Here is a 21,544-nt window from a genome sequence, read left to right on the forward strand (position 1 = left end):
CAGAGTTTTGAATGAGTTGAAGTTTATTGAGAACTTTGGAGGTGGAGCCGAAGAGAATGCTATTGCAGTAGTCAAGGCGGGAAGTGACGAAGGCATGAATGAGGGTTTCAGCGGCTGAGAAGGAGAGGAAGGGGCGGAGACGGGCGATGTTGCGGAGATGGAAATAGGCAGTTTTGGTGATCTGATTAATGTGGGGTTCAAAAGTGAGGTTGCTGTCAAATATCACACCGAGGTTGCGGATGTGAGCAGAAGGAGATAGGGTGGTGTTATCAATGGTAATGGGGGGGTGGGGAAATGGTGTGAGTGATTTAGGTCCAATAAAGATGAGATCAGTCTTGTCGCAGTTTAGCAGGAGAAAATTTTTCCTCATCCAGGATTTAATGTCGGCCAAGCAGCTGGAGAGAGAGGGGAGGGTGGTGGTGGCGGTGGTGTTGGTGGAGATGTAGAGTTGGATATCGTCGGCGTAGCAATGGAAGTGTAGGTTGTGGCGGCGGATGATGTTGCCGAGGGGGAGGAGGTACAGGATAAAGAGGAGGGGGCCAAGGACTGATCCTTGAGGGACACCATGGGACAGGGGGGCGGTGGCGGATGTGCAGTTGTTGACCTTGATGAATTGTTGTCGATTTGTGAGATATGATGTGAACCAGGTGAGGGCGGTGCCGGTGATGTTAATGGAGGATTGAAGGCGGGACAGGAGGATGGAGTGATTGATTGTGTCAAATGCTGCAGAGAGGTCGAGAAGAATGAGGATGGTGACTTGTCCAGAGTCTGAGGAGAGGAGGAGATCGTTGGTGACCTTGAGGAGAGCAGTTTCAGTGCTGTGATGAGAGCGGAATCCGGATTGAAAGGTTTCATACAGGTTGTTGGAGGTGAGATGAGTTTTCAACTGGGCAGCGACGACACGTTCTAATGTTTTGGATAAGAAGGGGAGGTTGGAGATGGGCCGGAAGTTGTGAGGGGAGGTTGGATCCAAACCAGGTTTTTTGAGGATGGGGGAGACAGAGGCGAGCTTGAGGGGTGAGGGGACACAGCCAGTACTGAGGGAAGTGTTGATGATGTTAGAGATGAGGGGGGAGATAACAGGGAGGCAGTTTTTGAGGAGGTCAGTGGGGATGGGGTCCAGGCAGGATGTGGAGTTTTTAGTTCCAGTGATGAATTTGGGCAGGTCCAGGGGGGAAACGGGCGAGAAGTGGGCCAGGGGGGGAAAGTTCAGAGGGTTTGGTGGAGGAGAGGGGGGATCAAGTGAGGTGGGAGAGGTGACAAGGCTGCTGTGGATGGAGATGATTTTGTTATGGAAAAAAGAGAGGAATAGGTTGCACTTGTCAGTGGTGAACGAGTTTGAGACGGTGTCCGGGGGGGCAAGGAGTTTATTGACAGTTGAGAAGAGGGACTTGGGGTTGTTGGAGCTGGTATTGATCAGGTCAGAGTAGAAAGTGGACCGTGCAGATTTCAGGGCGTCTTTGTATTGTTGGAGGAAGTCGGAGTAGGCTTGACGGTGAACTGTCAGGTTTGTTTTCTTGACAAGACGTTCCAGCTGTCGTTTATGGGCTTTCATGCGGTGGAGTTCGGGGGTGTACCATGGAGCAGAGTGGGAGAAAGTGACTAATTTGGATTTGAGGGGAGCAAGCTGATCAAGACAGGAAGAGAGAGTATGATTATAGTGGTTGATGAGGTCAGTGGGGTTATTGATTGATGGGGGAGGGGAGATGGACAATGCAGTGGTCAGTGAGGCGGAGAATACAGAGGGGGAGAGTGATCTAGTGTTTCTAAAAAAGATTGTCCGTTTTTCCTTGGGCAGGGGGGTGGGGAGGCTGATGTCCATAGTTATTGCTAGGTGGTCAGAGATGGAGAGATGACAGCTGGAGATATTTAGGACTGTAAGACCAGAGGAGCAAACCAGATCGAGGATGTGTCCATGGTTGTGGGTGGGGAAATTGACATGCTGGGTGAGGTTGAGTGATTGTAGGAGGTCTAGGAAGTCAGAGGCAGATTTACTGTGAAGGTTGTCCATGTGAAAGTTGAAGTCACCAAGGATGAGGACTGATGGAGATGTAGCTAATAGCTGGGTGGCAAAGTGGGAAAAGTCAGGGAGAAATGAGGGGTTTGGTTTAGGTGGGCGGTAAATGATAGCAGTGACCATTGGGGTGGGACCGGGTAATTTAAAAACAAGGTGTTCAAAGGAGGGGGAGGCAGGGATGGAAAGTGGGATGGTTGTGAAGACCTGTTTGTGGATGACTGCGATGCCGCCTCCTCGACCTTCTGGGCGGGGTGAGTTGAGGTACGTGTATCCGGAGGGAGTGGCTTGGTTGAGTGGGTAGAAGTCCAGTGGTTTGTGCCATGTTTCGGTTAGACAGAGGAAGTCCAGTTTATTGTCCAGGATGAATAATTGTAGAATGGGGCCTTTGCTGGTGACGGAGCGGGTGTTGAAGAGGGCAAAGTTCAGGTGAAGTGTGGATGTGTGATTAGGGGAGGGCTTCTGGGGACAAGGCTGTGAGGTCCGTGGAAGTGGGCGAAGGTTAGCAAAATGGCAGTTTCTGAGGGAGGGCTGCCGAGGTTGTCTGAAGCTGATGATGGTGGGGATTTGGCAGCTAGTTGAATTCTGGTAGAGCCGGGGTGACGGGCAGGGGGAGCCAGAGGGGGGAGGCAGTGGGTGTGCTGGAGGGGAAGATGGGGGGAGTTCCAGGTGGGGACAGAGGGGGGCGCTGTAGCTGGGAGGCGGTTCAGTGGAGCGTGAAGAAGAGATGGATGTAAACACTGGCACTAGTCAGTCTGAAGTGTGGACGGTGTATTGGATATTTGAGACTAAAAGTGATCTGCCGGACCTGTTTGGATGAATGCCATCACTGTTAAAATATTCTGGCCTGTTCCAGAAACAGTTAAAATTGTCAATAAAGTTAATTCTGCTGGCACAGCAGAACGAGCTAATCCAGGTGTTCAGGCTGAGCAGTCTGCTGAAGCGCTCAGAACTGTTGTTCACCATTGGTAGGGGCCCGCTAATAAAAATAGACTTTCCGCAGTCTTTCAGTAAGTCCGTCAGATATTGAAAATCACGTTTTGTCTGCTCAGACTGGGGGCGCGCTGTGTCGTTGCAGCCGACGTGAAGGATAATGCGGTGTACAGAGGAGGGGAGTGAGCGGAGAACGGAAGGAATTTTAACAGCGATATCTGCAGCTGTAGCACCGGGGAATGACAGTGTGATAGCGTTAAAGAACCTGATGCCTCTCATGATACTGTCGCCAATGATGAGCGTAGTGGGGGCGAAGAGTGGGGCAAGTGGTGGACGGGAGGTTGTGAACTTACGGGAGAGGTGGAGTGGAGGGCTTCCAGCTGAGGTTGCGTCGGGGCTGGTGTGCAGAGGAGCCGCCGCGGGTGCCAGCTGTCCCTGTGGCTCGGTGTCGGTAAGGGGGGAGGTGATGGTGGAGCGATGGAAACGCAGCGATGAGGAGTCTACAAACTCGCGTTGTAGACAGCTGCTATGATGGTCCAAATCTTTGCCGACGGACCCGGCGGAGTGGCGGCGAACCGCGTCCCGCAGCAGACGTCGTCGGGAGGATGCGGAGGATATCCGGGTTTGGGACCGCTGGGTTTGTTGCTCTCCGGAGGAGGACCGAGTGCTGCCGGTCGCCCGCGGAGGGGAGACCCTGCAGGTGGAGCCAGGCTGAGCCCGGGGGCCACCGCACGTTTGCGCGGAGGTGGTCTTTGCGCCGGCGTCCAGCGGCGACCGGGAGGTAGCCGCCCCCGATGAGGAGGCCGGCTGATCCGCAGCGTTGGACGTCGGGGGGTCCAGAGCCTTTGGCGGTCCGTCGGCTGTTCGGATGGGAGCCGTAGAGGCTCCGGCAGCTGGCAGGTTGGAGGAAGAGGAGGCGTCGCCGCCGATGAGCGTCGCCGCCGGGTTGGCGGGCCGGGGCTTGGCCGGTAGGGACAGAGCCGCAAAGCTGATGAGATTTGGTCGGGCCGGGGAGACGGTGTGGTCGTTGCAGCTGCTTCTGCCACGAATGACAACCTCGGACCAGGATGGATGTCGGTTTGGAGTTGAGCAGGACGAGGGCCGAGGGCTGACGGGGACCCACGGGAGGGTGTCGTGGAGGGAGGACTGGACTGAAGCGAGGTAGCGGGACTGCTTGCAGGCGACGTTCATGTAGGAGGTGAGTATATCTGATTTGATTTTTAGCTCCTCGGTTAGACGACGGATGTCTGCCTTCAGGCGGATGATGGTTGTGTTGGCTGCATCTAGATCAGAGGTGTGGGGGGCGGACAAGGAAGTGGTGTCCGGTGGAGAGTCCCTGGCTGTGTCCGCCATGTCCCTGGCTTCCGAAAGAACTAAACAGTGAACTAGGTTTGTTTCTGTGGTGCTATAGAGCCCTAATCTGCTGCTGTTAGCATCCAAACACTGTAACACACCGACGTGATTGAGCCACCGCAGCTAGCTAGCCGCTGCTGATAGCCACTGTCCGTTAGCAGTTAGCTGCGGTTAGCCTCTGACCGGCGGCTCCGTCCAAGTCTGAATGTTCTTTACAAGGTGGTTTACGCTCAAAGTCTTTTCATCAGAAGGTGTAGCTTTGTACAAAAATAAAAATCTGTCAAAAGTCTGTCACGGCAGGACAAGGAGTTTGTCTCGCTGCGACTAATAGTAATGTGGGAGCGGGAGCCCGACAAAACACGTCCTTCCGTCAGCCGACATCGACAGCTGAACACCGAACAAAAGTAGGACACTTACAGCAGGACCTGGTGCTCCAACGGGTCCTTGAGGGCCGGTGGGACCGGGTGGACCCTGCAGAGAACCGAATTAAAATGACAATCAGCAATTTTACTGTTCACTACTTACTATAAAATCCATGTATTCACAAGAAAGTTGGATTTGCCTCAAAATTAAAGTAAGTACATTGATAAATGTATCATGACTTTTCCACAATGCAATAAATAGACAAACTTACATGTTCTCCTTTGTCTCCTTTGCTTCCTTTCTGGCCAGGCTCGCCAATCTCTCCCTGTGAAATGATATCATCACAGTGTGAAACAAAAACAGGTAGTAATACACACAAGAGACAGATACAATTTGACAGTGAATAATGTTAATACTATAATATCAACCATTCCCCAGAACAGAAGATGACATATCACAGCAGACTAAAACTTGCACTCAGCTGTATCCCATCTTTAAAAGGACTGCTTTTTTTTAGATCTGCCTATAGATATTTTACTTATGTCGCTCGCTCTCTGACAAATGGTGACAAATATACTTCGCATCTGAAGGGGGCTTATCATGATGACTGAGTCACTGGATGTACCAGCAGCCAAAACAGAATCAATAATTATTCTCTTCTGAACTTGTTTGCACTGGAATATACAAAATGAAAAACACTTATTTCAAACCATTCACATGCTGTGGAGAAATGAAGAAATGTGGAGAAATTAGTTTAGTTTTGGATTTGAGTCAAACAATGCTCTTTGTGAGGCAGCATTAGTGTCTTAAATACAGGCCTCTGAGTTGTCAATTCCCCGTGGACGGGACTTAAATGAGAAAGTGTCTGAATGTGTGTAAACATTAGCTTGCAAGATCCTTTTTATCTGCATGGCAAATACCCTCTGTATTCTCGGTGTCCGTTTGCACCGCAGGGACCGTTGTAAGGCCAGTTAAGAACTGAGGCATTCTTCAAAGGATAAGAGATTATCCTTCGAGCATCTCTGTGGATGATCTTCCTGCAAATGTTTTTAGAGGGGATGAGGAGTTTCTCTTGCTTCTGAATACTAAAGGGTCACTTTCTCACATTCTGTCACTGCCACAAAATCCCTCCCTCTCCTCTGTCTGTTTGTACAGAAGAGTACAAAGCAGCAACAAGGCCGGTTTGCCTTTTAAAGATCTGTTAATCGATGCAAACTCTGTCAGACAAATTCCCCTTAGAGCGTTTAAGGTCACAGAAAAAGAGATAAGAGGATATCTGGTTGAGATCTAAACTGTAAAGGTGATAAGTCTGCATGTACATCCAGTGTGTGTGTGTTTGAGAGAGAGAAAGATACAGACTGTTCAGAAATAAAAAATGTCAGTGCAGCTTCACTGAACTACATTTTTCTGCACTCGAGTGTGGAACGAGCCATGAAAAGGAACTCACCTTGTCTCCATCCTCTCCAGGGGGTCCAGGAGGTCCTCCAGGTCCTGGCAGACCCACAGGTCCTTGAATACCGTCTCTTCCAGCTGGGCCTTGAGGTCCTTTCTCTCCCTAAAATATAGTTTTTTCATATTGCAACATAATGCTGTGAGCCAGGCAATATTTGCACTATTTCTGTATTTGTTTGTAGTATTTTCTATAATATGATGCTCTTACCGGTCCCCCTTTCTCTCCAGCAGGGCCAGGAGGTCCCTGAGGGCCAGAGCGTCCAGGAAGACCTGTAGGTCCGGCAGGGCCAGCAGGACCACGCTCACCAGGAGAACCCTACAGCAGCATTGCACATCAATGTTACTAAATACATCAAAGATCTAACACTGAAAAAATAAAGCATCATTTCACGCACATCTACTTCATCAGATACATTGTACCTCTGTTATGTAAGTAGCAAACTGTGGATATCATCATATTATATAAGAGGATGGGAACTTTACTATGAAGACAATTCCCAGAGTTGAAGACAGAATATAGAAGGTGAGAGTGGAAGTGACAAACTAAGGATGCGGATGCAGTAAATTGTACTCACAGCAGGGCCAGGTGGGCCATGAGGACCCTCATTCCCTTTCAGGCCGTGAGCCCCCTGCAGAAGAAAATAAAACGAAGGCTTCAGAAAACAAACACATCTGTTGGGGAAGCACACACCCTGCCTTACACTGGACTCCCTATGTTCAAACAGGCTCAGCATGAGACGGAAAGCCTCCGATATTCTCCAAAGTGGAGGCTGAGAGCAGATGGGGAGAAGAGTTATTCACTAAACCTGCTGCAAGCATCCTTTACATTAGAAAGGAGCTGGTGAACTGCATAATTTCTGAATCCTAAAGCTAAGGGAAAAAAGCTGTGTCTGCAATTGATTTCTTTCTAACAAGTTTGCAGTAAGAAAAGAGCGTAAATTGCATAACTACAAGGACGCGACTTTGTCAAGTCAGAGGAAAAAATTAGAAAAATAAACAGCCTTGAGCGCACAGTTCCTCATCTGAAGCCCACTCAGGGATCTGATATCATCTCTGATTCTTGAGGTTCACTACATTCTTACAGCGATTTAATAGCGCAGAATTATTATGCAATAACCAAGCTGTGAGAGGTATTGAATTTGTCAGAAGGTATTAAACTGAGCAGAAGGCTGTACTAACCACAGGGCCAGGCAGACCTCTCTCTCCGGGGAATCCTCTTGGCCCAGGAGGACCATCCTTACCTGCTGGGCCAGCAGGACCAGGGTCACCCTACAGACAAAAGCACACTGTCATTAATCATACAAAACAAAAACTCTAGATGGACATGTATCAAGCTGATGGGGTGATAAGAAAGATATTAAACAGAGGTCTGTGTTTCACCTTGGCTCCTTCTTTCCCTGCAGCTCCAGGTAGACCCTGCTCACCAGGTGGGCCTGGAGGTCCAGGATGGCCTCGATCTCCCATTGGTCCAGTCTCACCTGTTGGTCCCTACAATAGGGTAAAAAATACAAACAAACATAAACTCATGGACACAAGCATTACACCAAGTTGCAGAGGAGGTGCGAAGAAGAGAAACTACAGCAAGAGGAAAGCAGAGAGGACACTGTGAGCTAAATCAGCAATTTAAATACAAAAAAAGATGCGACAACCTCTCCATCTATCACAAAAAATGGCAGGGAGAAGCTGAGCATTTGCTGTGTGGGAGGCCTAGTAGTCATTAAAGCCACATACAGCTCCATTATCATGAATGTTCTCAGCTGGCATTAGCAGAGCTGCTGGGAGGGAAAGTCTGTTAAACGTTTATGCATAATGGATGAAGATGAGAGCCCATTGCTAATATGAAAGAGGATAAACAACACTTAAGTCATGGCTCTTGAGATATCAATCAAATTTTTGTTGGACGAACAAATTGCTGAGAAAGTGTTCTTAATGACCAGGTTTCTGTTTTTGTTTTGGTTGTAAATATTGGACTCTACTATGGAGTATAACTTTTTCAATAAACAATGAAAATGCATAATTGTTGTTTTTCAGCACTTAACGGTGATTTGTCACAAAGGGATACAGGAAACAGAGTGAAACAAAACAATTTTCAAGTAAAACCTTCACTGATAACACATGCACATTAACTGTGACTCACCTGAGGTCCAACTACACCTGGAGGGCCAGGAGGGCCCGTTTTGCCTTGGAATCCCTGTATCCAAAAAAACAAACAAAAGATTTGTGATATAACTGAATCAGTGGAATACAGATGAAGAGTTGAAGAACCAAACCAGCTCACTCACAGTCTCTCCTCTCTGTCCAGGATGTCCAGGCAGTCCATCTTTCCCTGCAGGTCCCTGAGAAAAATCACACAAACCCATGAATTTACAGTAAATGTACAGAAAAGGTCATGATGAGTCTGTTTATAGAGTCTGGACTCACAGGAGGGCCCTTTGGTCCTGGGAAACCTGTTGGTCCCTGAGGCCCTGGCAAACCCTGAAACAAACAATACACGATCCCTGGTCAATAATCAATTATCACTGATAGAAACTTCTACATGTCATGAGATTAAAATGACTCCTGATGATACTACGTACCCTCTCACCGGGAGGTCCTGGTGGGCCGTCATTTCCTGAGTTACCCTGAAGAGACAAAATACAGAGTAAACTTCCAACCCGTACCACAATATATGCAAGAAAGTGTCAGGTAAATCTTTCACACACCTTTGGTCCAGCTTTTCCTGTTGGTCCTCTTGGTCCCCTCTCTCCTCGAGGCCCCTATAGAAAATAAAACGTGATTTTAAAATCACGAGATACGCTCCAGAGAGAGATATTTATGACCTGAAAATGCTAAGCTTAATTATTGTTGCAGTTTGGAATTCCCTCAAGCGTGCCCAGGTTGAACCTCCACTTTCACTCAGGTGCCAAGCTCGCCATCTGTATGTAAGCATGAGTCTGCTGAGTAAGACTAACCGTTGGTCCTCTCTGTCCGCGTGGGCCAGGCTTTCCTGCTGTTCCCTGAGGACACCAAGAACACACACAATGATCAAAGCAATGGCATTCACATCATTAAAGAGGCTGCATCTTGTCGAAGAATTATTGTAATGCCAGCAGACAGTTACATCTGCAAGCAGATCTCAACAGAATTGGGCCATTCATATGCTCTGAGATCCATAATTAGGAGCTACCTGTTTTGAAATCACCATGAACATTTATCATCACTTACATTTACCAGCTTAGAAAATTAGATTTTAATAAACAGCAATGCATGATATACTAATTTTACAGGCAATATTACAAATATAGTGGCTACATGCAACTTTAATGAGAAAAACAATTACATCTTTAGTGTGGCTTTCAAGTTTCAAATAAGTGTTGTGAAACTATGTTAATAGCACTATTATCCCCGTCTGTCAGGGAACTCGGTCTCATAAACTTCACAAATGTTTTGTGAAGATGAAAAGCATTGTGTGCCTTGCTCTGCTCGTGGTGACAAACCATTAGTCTTGCAAGCAAGCTAATGGCCCTTCCCTTAAACAAAGAAAATGAAACATTGCTCAAGCACCATAATGTGATAAACAAAGCTTTTGGTAGTTCCAAATGAGTTGTGTAAGTGGTAATGAAGAAAGAATGCAATTGTCTTTCTGTCCTTGGTAAAAATCTTTGTTTCAGAGCTATGCAACTTCCTCCATGTTGATGAATGTGAAACTTGAGAAAAGAGCCTGTATCCGGAGCTACACCTGCATTGAACCCTTGTAGGAATGAGAAGAATAACAAGAAGTGTATCAGACATACCCGAGTTCCTTTCTCTCCATTAGCACCAGGGAAACCTTGGAAACCCTGAGATCCCTGTGTGAGAAAGAGAGTAATTAATCATTTGAGGCACGAACCTTAAGCATTATATCCCTTGTTTACTCGCTGAGATATCAACAGCTTATTAAATCGTGTGCACATAAATAAAAGCAGTGTTTTATTGTTATTGTATCAGCAGCTGAAGGCTGACACCAAATAGCATATTCAAATCCTCCGCTCTTTGATCAGGAAGCTTCAAGCATGTCCAGTTGTCAGACTGCGGCTTTGCTTCAGAGGCTAAAGGATGAGCCATCCAAAGTTCAGCAAAGCAGCAGTCACATGCACGTGTGGGGATTTTTCATTCCCTTTCAAACACACACAAAAACATGCAAGCGTTTCTGGCCAGCTAAAGCATCTCCCTTATCAAAAGAATATTATAGATGATGAAATCACAGAACTAAATGCAACATTGTTGTGCAGTATGTGTGCACTTGCCTTTGGTCCTTGTCTTCCTGGGTATCCTGGCAATCCAGGAACTCCAAGTTTACCCTGCAAAAGACAAAAAATTGTTTGTTTTTAGATTTTGCTGAAAAGCCTCTAAAGTCCAACTTCTTTCAAACTTAAGATCCCCAGTATGTAACAGAAATGATGCCAATGAGACTGTCAAGCCCCTCTTACTCCACTGCATTCACAACGAAAAAACCTTGTCTCATTTATGTCTTACTATGTCATAATTACAAGAAAAGCCTGATAATAATGAGATTCTGATCTCATAATTATGTTATTATCTCGTTCACAAACCTGTTAAGAAATCAGAGGACATCAGTTAGTCCCATACTGCCTCTGTCTTCCTACATTGTGGTGATTAATAACCAATTGATGGTAACCTTTTCTCATGCTGACAAGATACAAGGTCTCAGAGTGCATGGTGAGCATACACAAAATGCAAATTGTCTGACAGAATCTATAAAAAATGTAAATAAATATATTAAATTATTCCCTCTTCAGCCAGCAGGTGCATATAAGACAACATCAAATTAAAATATTTAATGTGCCTGAAGCAAACTTAATTTATTTATGAAAAATATTATAAAGTCTTGGAATACTGATTATCCATAGTACATCAGACTGTATATAAACCTTCTCCTGCAGTAAATTGAATCATTTGTGAAGGCAGCAGGACACTATAGCTGTTGCACACAGCAACGTATACCTTGATTACATCAGGTTTAAATGACATCAGGCTGCTACAGTCACATTAAATGTGTTGGATTTCCTCTTGCAGGAGCTGTCAGATTACAGCAGCTCATAAATCCATGTATCATTGCCTACTTTTCAGATTTGTTTGCATAGAAAGAGGCATTGCATGTCTTATTCCTGAGATGCATTACTCTGCAAATGCTGTTTTGCCACATTTACAATATGGTGTGATAATTTAGAATTTAGGATTAATACTGAGATAATCATCAAATTGATTTGAACATTTTAACCTACTTAATTCCATCATGACAGTACACTATGCTGTCATCTGCAGCATCAACACAACAGTATAATTTTCTGAAGGTGCATCTTTCCATTTATTGAGCTACTGTCGATGTTGCGGTGCATTTATTAAATTACCACACCCTCCAATTTATATTAGATTTCATGCAGCTCTTTTGTACCTTGCACTGCTACACCTACATAAACCAGAATAATAAGTGTGCTTGGAGTTGCCCACACAGTCCAAATAGGATTCTAAAATTATCTGCAGAATTTTCATACAATACTGAACTCCTCCTAAGTATATTTCCAACCTAGACGCAAGACTAGAAGACTGTATCAATCCCAAAATATACAAATATATTCGTATATCTGCAAATAAAACAATTAGGATTGCAGAAGTTTTATTCTGATAGTTACACTGAGACACGCACAAGCACTACAGCAGTATTTATTAGAACCTCTGAGTCGAAACATAGCAATGTTTGCTGGTGTGGATGCTGCAATGTATTATAAAAATGAGTCAACTAAAAACTAATGTGCGATTCAGATACAGACTAAAATGTACTTTTGATTTGCAGTATATATACTGCAAGTATATGTACAATTCAGATTCAGGACAAGCACTTCGCCATATGGGGAAAGCTTTAAGAATCACAGACATATACACTGTGGAAACTGTGGAGCAAAACATACTTTCACTTGTGCTTGTTGGCTAATGTCTTACCAAAGCAGTTGGTCAATCATTGGTATTGTCATTTGGCAGAGGGTTTGTCGATGGCTGAAGAATTGTAAGCAAGAGCTTACCCAGCGTTCAGTTTAACAATAAAGAATGTTAAATATCTGAATCCATTTATGCTCTCAGCTGGTTGAAGAGCAGCAGCAATGAAAAATTGGTTGCTGTTCAGAACGAACGATCGCAAAAGCAATTTTCCTTGTTAAACCCTGCTGAGCCATCATACCCAGATCAAACATGACTGGAGACACAAAATAGCAGCTTGTTTTTTTTCTTTATTCGCTTTCATCTTCAGCATATTTTCACTGCGGGAGCAAAAACTGTCAAACGGAGCTCACCTTCTCACCAGTGGATCCAAGTGGACCAGCATCACCTGGGAGTCCTGAACGACCTTTTGGCCCCTCGGGACCGTCCTCTCCTCTGGGTCCTGCTGGTCCAAGCTCTCCCTGGAAGGCAGAGGAGACACAAAGCACAGGTATGACCCTTGCTGTGCACTTAAACACAAGGCGGTGGGTCTACTGTCAGCACAGGGTCATCTTTCCACACTCATTCTGCAAAGCTTGTTCTTTTGGCTATAGTTTTTGGGGTTTTTTTGCTATATAGCCAGTAGGGAGTCTTGTTTCATTCATGTAGCTCACTAGTTTAATGAAGCATATTTGACTAACCAAATATATGCCAGGCAGCATACTAAATATCATAAATAGATGTGCATTAAATCTGCATTCTTTCTAACAACCAGCAGGGGGCAATTCTTCTGGGTGCAAGAGGAAGTCAGATTGTATAGAAGTCTATGAAAAAATTACCCTACTCCTCACTTGATTTTTTTACTTCAGTAAACAATCTCCTCATGAGTTAATGGTCTCGACAGCTAGCTTCAAGATTTTTTTTAATGCAAAATCACGTTCATTTCCTAAGTCATGGTCCCATTTAGAGCAAAAAAAGATGATGCAGCAAGGTATGCTTTAGTTTCACTCCTCAAGATCCACTCCTCGTTTGTTAGGTCTGGTTCCAAAGAGCAACGCAACAAAATTCCAAACTCAATGCATCAAAGCAGTGCTACCAAAATGCTACATCCATCTTTTGTATATCAGTCTATGTGCATGCGCCCATCAAAACAACAGTCCACATCTCCACTTGTGATCAGATTCTTTAAAGTGGTCGAAGCTCTCCAAGGTCTTTGTTCCGATGCACATGCTTACGTCTTCTCTACTTTCTTACGTCATTTAGAAGAAAAGGATTCCTGCTGTCTTAAATAATTCCTTCACAGTGTTTTCATAATCCTATTAATATTCACTTGGAGCACATGAAGACCTCAATCATTGATTTTTCTTATTGCACACGCAAGTCAGTCAATTCTGTGTAGTTCAAGTAACCCTTTTAAAGTGCTGTGAGTGTTAAGTTGCTTAAAGAATCAAGTTATGCTGTTTTCCCTTGCGGCCTGCCCTTAAAAACAGTTAGCGACCCTATTATTGCTCCTCTCTGTAAGTGTGCTCTCCTTCTAGCAGGACACACACTAAATGACAGAGTACAAACTCGCTCTGACAACCAGTCACTGCTGCGGAGACCCGCTGGTGTGTGAAAGGTATCTAGTTAAAGGCTTGTGCAGAGTTGCAAAGCAAGTGAGTGCGCGCACACGCCCACACTCAAGTACACATAAAACGGCATCAAGCAAACTGTACTTGACTCACATTTGCAAGCTCATCAAAGAGAACACTTTAAATTGCGCACTCTCTCTCTCTCAGGCACACACACAGACTTTTCATAGGCAAAATGTAGTCATTTAGATTCTGGTCCATGTGTGCGTCTCTAGAGCAGAGGGCCTCCTCAAATCTTCTTTCATCTGGATCTGCTACATCTCCAGAGGAAAACACGGCTGGAGCCCCATGTTTCTCTCAGGTTTGAAGGGGTTTAAAGTGCCATTGATTTCTCCTTGCTTTTCTTGCACTCAGCTCAAGACAGCCTGGTCAGGGATTTGAGATTTGATGTTTGACGTAGTGGCTGGTGTGAGTTACGTTTCTCACTGTAGAAGGCATTTTTCCTACGACTTGACAGTATAAATCCCTAATGCACTTTGGAGAAAGAAGCTGTTGCGCGGCATACCTGTCAAACTTGTGCTTTTTCCTGCTAAAGTTGCTGCGGTTAGGACTGACTGAGAAAGTGGCAGAGGGGGAAAAGCGAAAAGGAATTGGAAAGTGGTCATGCGCCCAAACAGCTGGCACCTGGAACAATACCTTATGTTTGCTCATTAACTACAATTCCACAGTAGTCACAGAGGCTTAGGGCAATAAGCGGCAAACGTGACAGAAGTGGTTGGTGCTTTCACTTTGTGGAGGTTAAGGTCACCCCCTTGCAAAAACAAAGCCCAAAACAATCCTGAGTGCTGATGGTACAGTTGTCTGATCAGCGTGATTTGTTTGAATGATGCATCCGACAGTAGAGATGTGACTGACGCAGCTGAGTGAGATATAAAGCCTTACCCTGTCGCCCTTGATACCCATATCTCCCTTGAAGCCGGGGAAGCCGTCTTCTCCCTAGCAGAGGAATAAAGAGTGTTAATGGGTGCAATGAGGGAGACTTTCTTAATACAGATGTTGAAACCATTTGTACGGGATTCATACAGGGACACACTTGAAAACAAGCACACACATATACACGCAGATGTTGAGTCTTGGCAAGATCCCCCTGTTGCCATAGAAACCCTTGATAGCCTTTTTTTTCTTCAGTAGCAGCAAAATTCAAATGCATTTTATTACAGGACTTAATTGAGAATATCATTAGCATGAAACCGCCATCTACAGCCACCATCATCATCATAATCACCATCACCATTATCTACCTGTTAATGTTCAGTATAATCCATATAAACACTATAATTTCTTCAAAGACTAAAATCTCTTCGTATTCACGTGGTGACTTTCAGCCTGCATCCTCTTACCTTTTCACCCTTGTTTCCTTTAAGGCCGCGAACACCATCAGCTCCCTGTGATGCAAGAACAGGCAGATATTACAGGGCAGCTGGGTACATACCGGATAAAGGAGGGGGACTGAATTGCAAAGCATTCACCATGACAGGAGGACATTCACCAGCAGCGTGATGACTTCTGAAACAGGGCTGCTCCAGTCACAAAAGTCATCACGGTTTTGTTTTGTGTTTAACAAGTGTGGCGGGGAGGACGCGCCACTTGATGGATGCATTTGTGTTTCGTCTCCGCTTTAGAAGAGAAAACCTCTCACAGTTCTTCCTTTCCTGACCATTCGTCTCATCTTCCCAGAGAGCAGACTTGAGCCGTATAACAATGGGGCTGTTAGCAGTAAAGTCAAACCACTTGTGTGATCCTCTATCTCAGTGGAAGCTTTAATGATCGGATCAGTCACACCCTCTCACCAAGAATTATTTGATGGGATTTCTTTTGTCTGTGTTTTATCAGCTACTAATGACACCAAACAAGACAAGGGCTGTGGACTGTGAGCCATTACCAGCCCCTGTGACTAACCTGAGCATTACCTTGTGTCAAGTAAGACGTACGAGATCTGAAAAAGAATGCTTTTCTCTCTTAGTCTTTACACCACCGAATGATTTATTTTTGTCTGTGTGACAAGCGCAGATACCGCTTAATTGATCTAGACAACTTTTTTTAAGAGACTGTAATCAAGCTTTTTACAAAATCACACTTGGTTGGGCAAAAGTTGCAAATAATAACAATAATAATGCCTTTTTAGAGCCGCTCTAACGAGATAATGGGAAACCATTAGCTCATAATTGCTAGGCACTAGAAAATAATAGTATCAAAAATTGATTTCTTAGTGGCTAATAATCAACTCACCTTCACGCCTCGGGGCCCAGGATAACCAATGGGTCCTTGAGGGCCGGCGGGGCCCTAGAGAGACAAATGTTTGATGAGAGCTTGTAGTACACACAAATTACAATACACGATTGCATGCACAGTACTAATCTTATCTACATTATGCAAAACATTTTATGCAAATCTATCTAAATTAGGACAACTGGAGCAAGAAAAAAAATCCTGAAAAAGAATAAATAAGTGACAAAAGAACAATCACAAGGTAGAGAGAAATAGAGGAGAAAAATAATACTTACCATGTGTCCTTTCTCTCCAGTAGGCCCCTCCTTTCCAGGGTGACCCTGTGAATTATTAAGAGTAATATTATTGCGTATCATTTCAGAATAATTATCACCATAAATACTACAACGCTCCCATAATGGAGGGATTAGGTTGTAAAACTATTGGAGGATGTATCAAAGTGGAAAATTGCAAAAAGGGTCTTTAGAGTTCAATCTCATTTGCGATTTTTATCCTTAATGCGGAGTATTACGGAGGCACTACCAGCTATTACTGGGTCCTAAAAGCCAAGACTGTTGTTTGGGGAATTCATAATACGTTACACACAAAATGTACATGTATGTGTGTACATAAACACAATACAGAAGTCACAAAACACTCATCTAATGCACACATGGATGTCCAGCAAAAAAAAAAAAAAAAAGACTGGGAGGAAATTGATTGCATTCTCATGAGACAAAGGAGCTTTGCAAATGCTCTGATGGGTTTTTAGTGATGTGGGGATGGAGAAGGAAATAGATTTTTGTAAAGAGGAAAGAAATCAGGGGCAGGGAGGGGAGCAGTGAGACCAGGAATATTGTGGTTGATGGCATATGCAACAAATGGATGAATAAAATGAGCTGAGTGTGTAAATGGTGGGGAACTATTGCTGCTCTGAAAAAGAAAAGCATTAAAAGGACCAGAGGACATTGTATTGTAAGAGCTCTCCTCTATCTGCCTTTGCCCTCCTTCACTGGATCCCTCATTTTTTACTCTCCCTGCGTAATTTTCTTGCCCTGCAGTTATTCAAATCACACAGCCTCTCTTGTCTCCATTTCTCTTAGGTGCCACCTGGTGCCTTCCGAGAAACATCTGCCATTAGTGAAGGTGTCTTCAGTGCTGTCTGTGCAGGGCTGGGCAAGGAAAGGTTTGCACATATACGTATATATGTATATGTCTGTGTGTGGGTGTGTTGCTCTACTGCTACACAGCTGTGGCAAGTGTTGTATCATACATATGTTTCAAAGAAATAATTATCCTAGTGTGTTTTGTATGTGTTAAATGGCATTTGAACATTCAAATCAGGGGTTCTGCTTCGAAAATACTGATCATTTTTACAATTCTACTAATTAGGCTGTTTTATTTGCAGACATTTCTTCAATAGAGTGCTATAAAAACTCACCGGTGGACCATCAGCTCCTGGCATTCCTGGCAAACCTGGCTTTCCAGTTGGACCCTAGACAGACAACAGAACGTAAACATGAGTACATAAAGGTGATGTACTGCAAAGTAAAATGAATGAGCTAGTGAGGTATGTTAGACCTAAAGTCAGGGTGAATTGGCTAAATCCCCATGGTAACTTATGCTGCACACCTAACCTGCTTCGGAGAAGGTTCTGGATTTATACCAGCTGTAAGACGCAACAGCCTTCAAACAATTCCCCTATATGGATTATACAGATTTTCCTCTTAGGGAATACATTAAATATGCAAACCTCCTGAACTGTACATTGGCATTGCAGCTGAACAAATCTGTGCAGTTACAGTAGTGCAAACAATATGCAATGGATTGCAATGGAAGCATGCTCTCAGATCACGATGCACAAAATGCATTAATGTTTTATACTCAGTCCTGATTTTCCTGATTTATCAGTTTTATACTGCTACTGCAGCTAATAGAATACGGATTACAAAACGGATCCATCATTTGGTATTTATTATAGAGAATATTGTGAAAACTAAATATATTTTCAGCTCTTGGGTTATTATTTATTTATATCTATCCATCTATTCATCTTCTACATGATCTGTTTCTTACATGGTGTACTCATTACCAGGGAGAGAAAATGCTTTTGTGTTTCCTGGTCATAAACTGACATTGCTTTCAGTAATGTGAGACATAAGTGGGTACAGAAATGGGGAGTTGAGGCCTGTTTTTCTAAGAGGAAACTCATTTCTCATCTCATGGAATGTAGACTTTCTGGTATGGTCAAAAAGGCTCCAGGTTCTTGTAGTTGGACGCTTTTTCATACCTAGGAAGCTGTTTAGTCTGAAGAAAGAAGGACTCAGGGTTTCTTACAATGTATGGACAACTTACTGAACCATTTGAAACAATGAGAAAAGAGTTCTGCTTTCTATGTTACTCGACTAGTAAGTGGTCACACTTTCTCTTCTCTTTGAGACAAAGATGCTGGACAGAGTTCATCTCTCTGCATAACATTTACCACTAACCCAGCAAAGGGTGTGTCTGTCTGTTTTTTTTTAAATTAGTTAATAAAGTCATGACAGTTTCCCCACAACAATATTCAGCCAATAACATGAATTTCACTTTGATTTGACAAAAAACTAAAGAAGTGATTTCCACTTTTCCTTCATTATGGGACAGTGTCAGATCTAAATGCACTTCCTGAGTGTCTCGTTTCAATGTATGAATTTTTAAGTTTAAGTGCTGTCGTGCGTAAAGCAGCTGCAGTCAGAGTGGAAAAATAAATCTATTAACTTACATGATTAACAGCTTTCTGCTAGCATTCCTCTATTCCATAATGTTAAGTGTTTTTATATTCTTGATAGCTCTCTATTATAACGACCTCTTGACTTAGGTAGGCAAACAATCGGTGCATTTTGTGCAGACGAATAGTCACATAATGCATCAAATTCTCCTTTTTATGGGGAGCCGGATGAAGAAAACTTAGATTAACAAACATATCTACCACTGTTGTAATAATCATTTTAACTGACTGGGGTTTAGGTTTTGTCAAGCCAGCTAATGAAAACAAAAGCCGGGCTATGTTAAATTTATTTCACAGAAATTATGTATTGACTTAAATCTATCAGACTATTTGCAGAAATATCTTGGCCTGAACCAGCACTGTCAAATAACCTCATACTTAGTCTATATTTCATCTAATTATGTTTCAATGAATACCAGAGTCTTCTAGTATTTTTTAGAATGAAATGAAACATACTACCTACACTTTTCATTCTCAAATTCCAACAATACCCTGAATATCCTCCACATAAACTGGGAGATGTGATTCAGCTGAAATTGGATTAAAATGCATCAGGATTAAAATCTGCAGTACTGTCTACTAGGCAATATTTGGTCCTGTGCTGGGGATGGGGATGCTTAATAATGTGATAAGCATTTGGAACTGTATAAGATAGCTACTTGGCTCATTGCTCATGCAAATGAATGAGACAATTTCCTGCAATTTTATAGATTCTGGGTCTGGATTTATTAACATTTTATCTGGCTGGCAGCTGTGAAGCTGCAGAGATTACACATTCAACAATATGCCAGAGTTGCATTCAGAAATCATGCGATTTTGTACCTTTTCTCCTGGAGGTCCGATGGGTCCTTGAGGCCCTGCAAGTCCCTGTGGAAGAGGATACAGAATGTTCAGAACATTTTATTTCATGGATGAGAGAAACGTCGAATGCCAGACAATCTGTTCATCACTCACCTGGGCACCTGGGTTGCCTTGCTGTCCGGGAGGTCCTGGCTCTCCTTGAGGTCCCTGGGGGGAAAAAATTACGCTAATTTTAGAAAACTCATCCTAAACAGAAAGACCGATTACTTGATTTAGTTGAGTAAAGCAGCCAATGTAAATATACGAGTGATTTGTTGCTCCATGTGGTGTCATAAGAGTGAAATGTTGCTCTGAACAGATAGAAGTTAGAAGACTTCCAAAGTGCATCAGTGCATTATTACTTCCTTAGACCAAAATAAATCCTAATTTTTGGACAAAAAGCACAATATCTTGCTCTGGCTCGAGGTAGAAGACTCACATACACACACACACACACATACACACTACACATTCTCACACCAGCTTTCCTAATGAAAGAAAGTGCTGAACTGCAGACACAAAACACCTTCCTTCTGTGATAACTGGCAATCCAAAATGTTGCCACAGTCCAAGAGTCTGGGAAAGTTGTTGATCTTCAATCTCTACCTTGTTGGAGCGAACCCAACACAACAGACAATCTGCTCAAGTTAGATATTCCCTCATTATAGCCAGGCACTACCAGAAATTGAGCTGGAATGGTACAACTGGCCGTGGTGGACTGCTCAAATAGATCTAAACACAGCCGGTCTATTCTTCATTACGTCGTATCCTCCGATTGCACTGCTGTATGTGTGTGTGTTTGTGTGTGAGTGAAAGAGTGAGAGAGGGCTCCTGAGGCAATCACAAGGATTTTGAGGGTGAAATGAAGCTTAAGAGATTCAGTTTTGGATTCTGCAATAGTTGTTGTATGTATTGATTTCACTGAAACTAATTGTGCATATTAGCAATTAAACCGATTCCATCTTCACTTACGATGTTTCCTTTGGGTCCAGGGTGGCCATCCATTCCAGTAACACCCTATAGCAGAGGAGAAGAACAGATCATTAGCCACAAGTAAGGGGAAAGGCAGCAAATCTGTAATACACGGAAATGGATTGTATTTAAGGTGCACTTTAGTTCTTAATGCTCTGAAACACAAAATCTGCTGGGACTGGAAACTAAGAGAATCACAGAACTTCAGTTTTCATAAAATCCTTGAACTAGTCATCTGCAATTCCAATCTAAGCTTAAAATTGCAATATTATTTGAATTAATTTCCTTTAAAACATTTCCATTTTAAAAATTGGAAATAATCTATTCGTGGTGCAAACCAGATTCTGTACAAATCAAACAATTCTGTGCTCTTCAGTGCAACTGAGAGGCCACAAGTGACTCCGGCGACTCAGTCACTTTATGTTTTTAACTGCCGTGTACAAAAAACAGGTAGGAGACAAGGACTGAACTGAATTAAAAAGATTGAGAGCAAAATAAAAAATGCCTGATCAATGAAATAAATACAACATGGCACAGAAACAGTGTAAGAGGAGCAAATTGTCAGCGCAATGTTGGAAGATACATTCAGACTGGTTAAAAACTGTATTACAATTGATATGCATAGTATGACTTGTGACATTAAAACATTGTTCTACAGTACAAAAGACATTTTAAGTTATGTCTGTTTCTAGCTATTATTGTGCTGTTTGCATAGAGCAACAGGACTTTATATTGGCTTTATAAAAAAATGCCCTGAAACAGCTTGGGGTTCACAGAGTTAAATGACATTCTTAACTGTCGAGAAAAAAAAACAGTGTTTGTAACCCATGAAGCTGCATCTGCTCTGCACTTTAGTGTGTAATTTATTGTTTTGGGATTTAAAATATGCTGCTTAATTAATGCTCCCTCTCCGTGTTCAATTAAATCCACTGACATAATACAAACATTAGGTGTAAACTCTACTCCACTGTAGACATTCGTCTGAAATGCTGAAGTTAAACTCAGTAACATACACTATTTTTTGAATATTCTGCCTGAGATTTATTGAATCTTGTATTT

At 43.3% G+C, this 21,544-nt stretch overlaps 1 protein-coding gene across 5 annotated transcripts in view; it reads right to left on the reverse strand.

Annotated features, from left to right (window-relative positions):
- col5a1 (procollagen, type V, alpha 1) overlaps positions 1-21,544 on the reverse strand; it is a 92,009-nt gene that overhangs the window by 18,310 nt on the left and 52,155 nt on the right. For 3 of the 5 annotated variants that reach the window (XM_055019465.1, XM_055019464.1, XM_055019466.1), the window contains exons 22-43: positions 20,486-20,530; positions 19,628-19,681; positions 19,496-19,540; positions 17,348-17,401; positions 16,203-16,247; positions 15,928-15,981; positions 15,039-15,083; positions 14,581-14,634; positions 12,442-12,549; positions 10,381-10,434; positions 9,889-9,942; positions 9,067-9,111; positions 8,818-8,871; positions 8,692-8,736; positions 8,537-8,590; positions 8,398-8,451; positions 8,253-8,306; positions 7,496-7,603; positions 7,295-7,384; positions 6,691-6,744; positions 6,324-6,431; positions 6,111-6,218 (exon numbers count right to left, since the gene is read on the reverse strand). In XM_055019465.1, coding sequence (XP_054875440.1) covers positions 6,111-6,218; positions 6,324-6,431; positions 6,691-6,744; positions 7,295-7,384; positions 7,496-7,603; positions 8,253-8,306; positions 8,398-8,451; positions 8,537-8,590; positions 8,692-8,736; positions 8,818-8,871; positions 9,067-9,111; positions 9,889-9,942; positions 10,381-10,434; positions 12,442-12,549; positions 14,581-14,634; positions 15,039-15,083; positions 15,928-15,981; positions 16,203-16,247; positions 17,348-17,401; positions 19,496-19,540; positions 19,628-19,681; positions 20,486-20,530 — 1,386 coding nt within the window. Of the gene's footprint in view, positions 1-4,717; positions 4,772-4,934; positions 4,989-6,110; positions 6,219-6,323; positions 6,432-6,690; positions 6,745-7,294; positions 7,385-7,495; positions 7,604-8,252; positions 8,307-8,397; positions 8,452-8,536; positions 8,591-8,691; positions 8,737-8,817; positions 8,872-9,066; positions 9,112-9,888; positions 9,943-10,380; positions 10,435-12,441; positions 12,550-14,580; positions 14,635-15,038; positions 15,084-15,927; positions 15,982-16,202; positions 16,248-17,347; positions 17,402-19,495; positions 19,541-19,627; positions 19,682-20,485; positions 20,531-21,544 lie in introns of all 5 variants that reach the window. The other 2 variants (XM_023281044.3, XM_023281043.3) reach the window with 1 other exon arrangement.

The sequence above is a fragment of the Amphiprion ocellaris genome, chromosome 17 (assembly GCF_022539595.1).
Source record: "Amphiprion ocellaris isolate individual 3 ecotype Okinawa chromosome 17, ASM2253959v1, whole genome shotgun sequence".
In the NCBI taxonomy this organism is placed as follows: Eukaryota; Metazoa; Chordata; class Actinopteri; family Pomacentridae; genus Amphiprion; species Amphiprion ocellaris.